Raw genomic sequence first — 10,415 nt, forward strand, 5'->3', positions numbered from 1 at the left:
TTTGAACAACTGAAAATAGTCTATGTGTTTTTCTGTGATCCACCCAAACCTGCTCCGCTAAGGTTTCCCTTTCAAGGACCAAGAGAAATTAGTCCTGAACTGGATTATACTCCTGGTCAAGAACCAGGTGTAACTCTGAGGCAATTTACAGACGACAATAAATGAAGCTAAAGGATACCTTCTGTCACAAATGACTGACAAATTGTTTGACATCTTTGTCAAACAAGACTTGGCCAAAGTTATTTGGAAAATGCTGTCAGAAAAGTATGGTGCCAATGACGTTGGAACTCAAAGTGTCAGAAACAACAATAACAAAAGGAGTAGAAAAGTTAAGAAAATCAAAGGATGCTGTTTCGTGTGCAGTAAGCATGGACACCGAGCATCCCAGTGCTATCATCGCAATCGTAAAATTCACAGAGGTCAATCTAACAGAGTAAGATGAGTATAGTATTCCCTTAATTGGTAGTTATTTGAGTAATTCTTATTTGCTCTAGCTTCTAAGAGCTCGCATAAAATGTGATAGTATTAGTAATAAATACTAGTTGAGTTATGTAAATTTTGAATGCCTATTAGTGCTAGTCATTTCAATGTGTTGAATGCTAATGACATTGTTGCATATTAATAGACACAGTTAACAGTGACTTGCACCAAAAAAAAAGTTATGTACTGTTTAATGAGATACAGTCACGTAGTTTGAAATATTTGTACTGGGAGTGTTTGTCAAACTTGATAAGCATATACCAAAAGCTTTTCACCTTGTGTTGTTAGTATGGAAAAGTCACCATTCTTGAATACTCTGTCTAGGAAGGTGGTTTTTAAGTAAATTTCGGTTTCACCACTTGACCTGGGAGTTTTTAAGAAGTAGGGTGTTGGTCATGCAGGCTAGTTGAAGCGCTACTTGACCCTCACCTGAAATGAGATTGGCTTTCACATGCTATCGAAGCTTTGTAATAGGCATTGCTTAAGTTGATTTAAACTACCTTTTTGTTAACAAAAGAGTACTATGTATTCTCTTGAGAATAAATTTAGATGTGTACTGATTTGCATTATACCAATGCTATATATGAGTTATGTAGTGAAGGGAAAATTGTGAAATTGAAATAACATAACTTTGAATTCTAAAGTTATAGATGTTGAATTTCATCTTGATGAAATTTATGTAGATAAACCGTTTTCTAATAAAAGCCAGTTTGCATATAATCTTTGAGCATGAGATCTACTTTTCAATAAATTATGTGAAATTTATGATTATGTTGTTCAACTTGAAGCAACATGCAACATGCAAACAATATTATCTTTGTCGCTTACTGGTAATGAGCATTTGTATATATAATTTAAAATATTAATTGGGAGATCCTGAAAATCCAGGATTCCTTTATATAGTGAAACCTTAGTGGTTTATTGAAGAAGTAGTATTGTGTAGGGTGATTCGTCAAAAGATATTTGTATGATAAAACGGAAAGTCAGTGACTCCCCGAGTGTCGGTCTTGAAGGAAGGACGTGGAGGTGTGTCAAGTGTTCGAGAGTTTACTTGATTGGGTCATGCATTAGATTCGAGTGTGGAGTTGAGTGGATTGTGAGTGGAAGGAGTTCATTTGGTTTGGTTTGAGTGCAAGAGAGTAGTGAAGTAAAAAGATTTGTAAATAAATAAAAGGGGTAGGGATTGGATAGTGTTCATGTATGTTGCATTGTAGTGTGACTAAGGTAATGGATCGGGGAATGCTAGGATGTTGTCTATTCAGGAGTGTGTTATCTTAGTCCTTTTCCACCGTTGTGTACTAAGGTTTCTTGACTAAGGAGTGCCTACAAGCATCCAAAGCTCTAAGAGGAATTTTATCAAACACATAAGCTACACACTATCCTATTGTTCTTTTAAGAAGTCCATAGGAACTATGATTGTGTCAAGCTTCAAATCCTAACTCTAATCAAAGACATGAAAGAGTCAAGAGCTCAATCTCTCATCTAGATTGGCCAGATCCAAACAAGATCTCATCAAAACAACAATCAATAGACAAGAATAGATAATCCATCAACACAAACACATAGATCCAAGATATAGAAATAAGATCATCACACTAGCAACATTCAATCACACAATCCAAATCCCTAGATTAAACTAGCCACTCATGATATGAAATTCAAGCAAAAGCTAATTTAATCCAAGAACAAGATAACTAAAATTATAGAAATGAAATAGAAATCACCTAGAGAGAAGAAGATCTTCAATCCAAGCTTGTTGTCTTGCTACAATGGAGATTGATCTAATCTAAAAAACTAAGAAAAATGGAGAAAGTTCTCCAAAAGAAAAACTAAGAAAGGAAAAACTAAATTTCTGGGATCCTCCTCTGAAAATTCATCAAAGGGGTTTAAATAGTCTCCGAAATAGCAACCCTAGTAAAAATTCGCGCAGCACCGTCTCCACGCCATCCACACGCGTGTGAGTGTGCGTGGGAGGCTACTGGATTATTTCCACGCACGCTCACACGCGTGTGGCCATCTAGTTTGGTCCTCCGGGGCTCCGATCTTGCCTGGTTGGTTCTTTGAGCTCAACTTTTGCTCCTATTTGCTCCCGGGGCTCCTGTTTTACCTCCTTTAGGCTAAAAGTAGCTTCTGTGCGTCGGTTAGTGATTTTCAAGCATTTATGAGCATAATTCACCATGTAAGGATGCTATAAACATGATAAAACACCCTAATATGTGCTTGATTTAAGGGTATCTCGGAGGCTTATCATTTATGTTAACCAATTTGGTTGAAATATATTCCACTATTGAGAGTGTATTAACCAAGTGCAGGGTTGCTATAAAGCTTGCATAGGTCGATCTGCTCAGGAGCCAATGTTGGGCATCAAAGATCAATCTAAGTAAAATATCAAGTACTTTTGAGAAGAATACTTGTAATCGCTGCATTGTGGGGGTAATCAACTCTTTATATTTCCTTTCTATAAGTTTCTTTACTTTACCGAGAATAATGGTAAAAGAGAATGTTTCATGTTAAACATGAAAATCTCTAGGGTATTATTTATGAGTAAATAAAATACTTGTCAAAGTGTACGTAAGTTTGATGGAGTTGATCAACTTATGTTAATAGTGAAGACTAATTATGAGATTAGTCGTTGAATTGTTGATGGAATGACTTAAATCCCAAGAGGTGATGAATTCATGGTGGATCCCACTTGTGTGGTCAAACGAAGCCATAGAAAGAATCACAAAGCAGTACACTAATTGGCCATTCTAATGATCTGTATACTGGTGAGGTTGAGCTACAGCTTTTAATGAATTTATAACCCTATGAGATGGGTGGTCCTATTGAGATGAACTTAATGAATTCACCGCTTAATAATTGAGAGAGTGAGCATAAAATGCTCTTAATGATTTCACACCCCAATTTGGATAGTCTATATTGAGATAGGCTTAAAGAAATCACCTACTCAAGGGAAAAAAAGGTTAACCACCTTTCTGAAAGATAATGAGCTATCTTTCTAGAACACTCATTAGCATCCAGATGTCCAATTGAGTAAAAATATATGAGAAGCATGATGTTCTTAGTGAACTACAAGATTTATGTCTTTAACTACTCTGTAGCCTTTAAAGGTGGCCTATATTGAGATAGACTTGACAGAGTTAAATGTCTATATTGAGATAGACTTGACAGAGTTAAATGTCTATATTGAGATAGACTTGACAGAGTTAAATGTCTATACTGAGATAGACCTGTCAGGGTTAAATGTCTATGTTGAGATAGACTTGACAAGGTTGAAGGTCTATATTGAGATAGACACAACAGACTTGAATATTAAGGTTTCATCATAAACAGTCAAAGAGTTTGACTTTCATAGAACCTGCATTTAGAGTTGATGTGTGTCTTGAGTTCAAAATTTGTTTAATCGATGAGTTCAAGATTCATATCACTCTTGGGAAGAAAATTACTTAATGTCACTACGTATCAGTTCAAGTTTAAACATTGATATTAAGGTCAGCTCGTTTGTATTGCTCAAACTTTGTCCTTTTTAGCTTTCTACTTTGAATGTGTGGGTGATTGTTGGAATTCATTCAAAGCAACAACACAATAAGGGGGTGATAGGACATGTGTCAACATTCCCTTCATCCTGGCGTTTGTGGGCTTGATTTTTTGTGGCTAGTAAAGGGTGAGTGGTTATATCTATTACTATATATAGCCACCCCCTTTCCCATTTGGAAGACACCAAAAACAAAACCTTTCTCCTTCCTTTCTTAATTCTTCTATCCCATAGGCTGAGCAAAGTTAGGTTCGCCTGGGCTATAGTTGGTATAAGCTTAGTTCAACTAGTCTGTGTAACCTGTCGGAAGCATGCCGGGATCCTTAACTACACCGTTACCGGGCAAATAACGCTTTTAAGGCAGTGTTATTGTAACACGGCATAGACTTCATATTTCTGTTTTATTGTTCTCCTTTTCCTAAAGAGTGTCAGTTAGTTGACGTTGCCTCTATTTCCCAACAGCCAAAACCCCTTTCTTCCGGCTATTTTTCGTAGGCTTAAATTTGCTAACCTGACGATCATCCCCCCTAACTTTAGGATCTTTTCTGTGATGCGATCTAGCCGTTCCTGACCACCCTGCATGGAAAATGGAAAACCAGTGTTCTCAAAGGGCAAAGAGGTAGAGGAGATACCTTGGAGAGCAGCGAACCTGTTGGTATTGACCGTCTCTAACCCAAACTGCCATTTTCTCAATTTTTTTCGTCGCTGGATCAAAATCTTGCTTCCATCGCCATTTTCTCAAATTTTTCCGTCTCACCTTGGGGAGCATTCTTCCATGGTTCAATCAATTCCTTACGAAGGGCTTTGGAGATTGACACCATCAGAACGCCTCTTGGTACATCCATCGTATCAGATTCAACTTTGAGCTCATCTATGAACCATTCTATGTCTCCACTGCCATCAGACATGGATTCATCTGCGAACCATGGAAGAATAATGCTTCCGATCTGAGATGATTTAGAAATGAGTTAATGTTACTCTTAATTATATACCAAAGTGATTATTTTGGTCACTCATATGGTTATAGCGGTTAATTATTATTTTAAATTTTGTATATCCTCCTCTAGTTACATAAGTAAAAAACAATACTACAATAGTAAACATAACAAAAAAGAAAAGTTAGTTTGAACACATTAAATACACATGTATCTCAAATCAGGGATGGCACGTTGACACGCAGTGCTCATCCTCTCCACATAATTAAGGGTTAAGTTAATTTGACTGCAATAATTAACTAGCATTCATATTATTAATTATTAGCTTACAATATTTATAATTGAAATTGTTATACTTACACGTACACTAAGTTGTCTACAATTTTGGACAAGGGTTGTTAAGATAATCTCACACATGCATTTGCCATAATAATACATAAAATCTCTGATTATTCTTATTATTAAATCGCAACCAAACACACTATAGATATAGATCAGATATAGATATAGCCATATGGGGCAGACTGTAGACAGATCATTATCATATGGCCTTCTTCAAATTAAAGCTAAGTAGAGTACTACAGATCATCATCATCTTCAATTCATATTATAACTAAGGATATATGTAGAAAGCAATTCATACAGCACGCACAACTAACAGGTCAAAAGTGAAGAAGGCATCTCAAAGATTTGCCGTGGACGAGGAGCTGGAAGGCATCATTGATGCGGCTAAAGGGCATCTCATGAGTTATGAACTCGTCCAGCTTCACCTCCCCTGCCATGCACTGCTTCGCGAACAACGGCAGCTGCGATTTCCCTTTGAAGTCCCCGAACACCGACGCCACCATTCGCCGCCCGTCAAACAGCTCCATCGGGTGCAGCGGCAGCAGCCGTGGGCTCGGATGGATTCCCAGAATCACCGTTAATCCCCAACCCTACGTGCAGTTTAACTATCAGTTTAAACTTTTAATTATGAAATGAAACAGCATACATGTTTCGATTGTATGAGTTGTTTAATACTTTGTAACTAATTTGGACGCAATCACGTGATACATGCAGTACCAATCCACATCATGTGTCAGTACTACTTCTACTAGATTCTAGATAGATAGACAGACAGATAGACAGATTTGCCTAGCTTCTTGCCTCCAACTCACAAAACATATATAAAAGCTCAAAACCAATTTCTGTATAGTATATTTGGCTGCCGGTCCATACCCTAAATTGACTCCAATAATACATGCAAATTGTACCATGGATCGTGGTCTATCTTGCATTGTGAACTCTTATTTAAATAATCAAATTATTTGTCACATATTCTGTGTCACATATTCTGTACCTCCAGCTAATCGTTTATGTGTCACTAAATAAATTGAAGACATATAACATGTTAATTAAAGACACATAACATGTTAATTACAGACACATAATATTTTAACAACATATTATGTGTATGCAGTTAACATATTATGTGTCTCTTGTTATTACCACTTTATGTATTAGTTAACATGTTATGTATCTTCAAGTTATTTACAGACAAATAAACTATTAACTGCATATACAACATATGTCAATTGCAAAGACATTATTTTAGAATTAGAGTGTACAATTCAAGATAGACGGAGAGCTTCGGAGAACCCGGTCCATAGTATAACAGCTGAATAATATTATTATGGATGAACATTCATTCAATGAATATTGTTGGGTCAAGCTTAGGCGGCATACGACTTTAATGTGCTCCATAAATTCCGTAAATTTAGTTTACAAATTACAATTGATGAAAAAGATGACATAATAATAATAATAATAATATTATTATTATTATTATTATTATTATTATTATTTAATAATAATAATAATAATAATAATATTATTGAGTTTAAGGAATTAAATTAATGCAACGTCACTTACGTCACTGGTTGACAAAAACGCTTCGCGGAGAACATCCAAGTTTCCTGCACACTCAAAGCTATAATGCACCCCTCCTTCCGTCATTTCACGAATTTTCTGCACCCACACAAAATGGCACGCTACTTATCATAAAAATAATAACAATTGTTATAATACCAAAAAAAATAAAATTACTATACTGTACTTACTAGTTACTACTATAAAATATAAAATAATAATGTTCTAACCTCGTGAATAGGCTTGTCAAGTTCCATAGGGTTTATAAAGTCCGTGATTCCAATTGCTTTACCTACGGACAAAAGGGCACACAATTTACTTCATTTTATGATTATCTTTTTTCCTTTCGATTTTACTTTAATTTTAATTTATGAATTATGACAAATTTAATTGAATGCGTAAACATTACCTTTGATACATTTCTCAGCATTAATGTCAACTCCAATAATTCTTGACGCACCTCTAGTTCGCGCGCCTTCTACTACCTGTATTGGTTGTAAGATTGTAATTATTATTTATCTAGCCGCCGGAACATATTACGTAATAGCCCTTTTTCCAAGTCAACAAATAATTGTTTAGAGGGTAAGATCATTTTCAATCTTATCAATTTGGCCATGGAGATTCACACCTTGTATTAATTATCGACCCATAGCTATATCTTACTACATGTCTAGCTACACTCTACAACAGGTTGCTATAAATGTTGCATTTAATTTGCAGAAGGCGACATCGTAAAGCTAATGTCACAAATTAAAACCGTCCCGATTGATATGCATGCATGTCCAGTCAATAAAAAGGTACGTTTAATATGAAATTATATTATAGTTTGAAGTCAATTTTCTTTACATTAATTGTGTGCTTATAATTATATTATGAAATTATATTAAGAACGATGAAACTAAGGAATGATTATATCTTAATTAGCGGAGAGCAGTTAATTAATTACCGCTAAACCGACTGCTCCCAGGCCAAAAACGGCTACCGTTTCGCCGGCTTGAACGTCGGCCGTGTTCCATACTGCTCCAAGGCCTGCACTATCACATCATTATTCTCCCAACCAAGAAATATTATAATAAATAAATGAATTTCAAGCATTTTGTGCTCAATTGACACATCTGTGACTCTTCTTGAGAGAAGGTGCTTGGATTGAACTCCGACAATGAAGTATTGACTCTTTGTTCTATAATTGGTTTAGAAAGTATATTGAACACAGACTACAATGTTATAAAGTCAATAGTACTCCAAAAAAAACACCTAACATCCCACTTTTAATTTGAAAAATTATAAATCGCAAAAGAAGTATGAACTTAACCTTGTTATTGGTACTAATGTACAAACATTTAGGACATATAGACCAATTGATGCACATAACAAAAAGGTTAAAAGTACTATTAAACACAAAAAATCAAATATAAAAATAAATAAAAAATACTAAAAAATAAACAAAGAAGAAAAAATTGGTTTGACTAATAAATAGTAGATATGACAGATAAAATGAGATAGAAAGTACATTTTAACATAATAATAATAATAATAATAATAATAATTATTATTATTATTATTATTATTATTATAAATTGACTTGTCTTGTCTTTTGTTGTAGTCTTAGTCGTCTCTGCTTTCTTCTGATAAAAATACAAGTTGATCACGAAAAGCAACTTTTTGACCTGTACTGTTTCTAAGAAATATCATAATTACTTCCAATTTCTTATAGAATTAGCATTTATAGTGCATAAAAAGGAAAAGAAAAGAAAAAAATTAATGACGATAAATAATAATAATAATAATAATAATAATTCCTGAATTTTATTTTAGGCGTTGATCTTATTAACGAGGTTTTAACTAAAATTATTTTAAATTTAATTTTTTATAATATTAAATTTAATGTTAATATATTAAATTTATATATTTAGAAATTATATTAAAAGTGCTATTAAACATACAAAATAAAATAAAATTTGAAAATGATTTAAAACTATTAAAGAAAAAAAGTAAAAAATAATAAATAATAAATATAACATGTAAAATGAGAGTTAAAAAAGAAAATTAAGGCGTTGGATGATACCGGTAGAAACACCGCAACTAAGCAAGGTCATCTCTTTGAGTGGAGCGAGTGGGTCAATTTTGACGAGGCAAGCAGAGTCCAAGACAGTGTATTCGGAGAAAGTGGAAGTGTTGAGGAAATGGTAGATTGGGTTCCCATCTTTGGTGGAAAACCTGCACTTTCCGTCCCCCGCCATCACGCTTTTGAAGGGATTCACTCTGAACTTCTTGCACAGATTGGTCTTAGTGGATTTGCAGTAGGCGCAGTCGCCGCATTCCCCGTTGAAGATCGGCACCACCAGGTCTCCCGCCTCCATTTCCGTCACGCCTTCTCCCACGCTTTCAACCACGCTACTCGCCATCGTCGATCAAACAACTTAAGTTTTAGTTACTTTGAATTGCATGAACATGAACATAATATCGCATCAAAATTACTAAGGGCCTGTTTGGTAAATGACTTTAGCTTATTAAGTTGGTTGTTTGGGTTAGAAGGTACGATTTGTTGATAACATTAGCTGATTGGGTTGGTTGTTTGGCTGTTAGCTGATAGCTGTTTGGTATAATTTCTTTTTCTCAAAAAGCTAATTGAAAAGGCTGCTTTGAGTAACCTTTTGAATTCTAGCATTTTGGAGTTACAAAAAACTTATTAACCAAATAATTTTTTAACTAAGTTAAACAAATAATAGTAATCAAATAAGTCAAAATTAGTTGATAGGCTGATTATTTAGGGCCTAAACCCAACTTACCCAGAGGCTTCATGGCCAAGAATTCGAGGGAAAACACGTTGAGCTTCGCTCTGCAAAACCCAAATAAAATAAATTCACTAACTTTGTTTCACAGAGATTAATTAGAACAGAACATCGATAGTACATACCTCCCCTTTCCAAGCACTGAGATCTGTGTGGCATATTGACGAAAAGAGGATCTTGATTCGGACCTCCAGCTTCTGAGGCGGATCCACCAGCACATCCTCGATGATCAAGGGCTGGCCAGGGCTGTACGCCACGGCAGCTTTGCAGGTAATGATCTTGCCAGCAGTGTCAGCCGGAATGGAGAAGCCATTAACAGAGTGGTTATCCAGAGAACCCATATCTATGTGAGTGAGTAACGAGGGAGGGGACACCTATATCTATATTCTATAGAAGGCAAGCGGATAATACAAGAGAAGAGATGCGAACTGGAGGCTTATTATAGCCAATTTGGTCAAACGAGATGGCCACTACGTCACCGTATTTATTTGTTCTGGCCCAACCTCATATACTCGACATATAGGATTTTTTTTAAAAATGAAAATTAGTTATTTCCAATGATACTTGAGTAGAAGTGGCGAAAGTTCGAACCTAGATCGGTCCTGGGCTAATCCCGAGCTTAGGCTAGTACGGACTGCGATTAACCCTGAATTACTTGAACCAGTCATGTGCTAAAGCCCTGGCTTCTTGTGGGCCGACTCTAGGCTAGGTTTTAGATTTTTATTTATTTATTTTTATATAAAATAATTATAACCACTGACATCA

At 35.3% G+C, this 10,415-nt stretch overlaps 1 protein-coding gene across 1 annotated transcript; it reads right to left on the minus strand.

The window, feature by feature from the left end:
* Nucleotides 1-5,370: 5,370 nt before the first annotated feature.
* LOC115998035 (alcohol dehydrogenase-like 4) lies at nucleotides 5,371-10,059 on the minus strand. The gene is made up of 8 exons (XM_031237484.1): nucleotides 9,776-10,059; nucleotides 9,648-9,697; nucleotides 8,924-9,252; nucleotides 7,805-7,887; nucleotides 7,268-7,343; nucleotides 7,089-7,150; nucleotides 6,862-6,957; nucleotides 5,371-5,885 (listed from the first exon to the last, which is right to left on the minus strand). The coding sequence occupies exons 1-8, from the start codon at nucleotides 9,989-9,991 to the stop codon at nucleotides 5,613-5,615; spliced, it is 1,185 nt and encodes a 394-aa protein (XP_031093344.1). The 5' UTR covers nucleotides 9,992-10,059; the 3' UTR covers nucleotides 5,371-5,612.
* Nucleotides 10,060-10,415: the final 356 nt, after the last annotated feature.

Source organism: Ipomoea triloba, chromosome 12, assembly GCF_003576645.1.
Source record: "Ipomoea triloba cultivar NCNSP0323 chromosome 12, ASM357664v1".
Classification (NCBI taxonomy): Eukaryota; Viridiplantae; Streptophyta; class Magnoliopsida; order Solanales; family Convolvulaceae; genus Ipomoea; species Ipomoea triloba.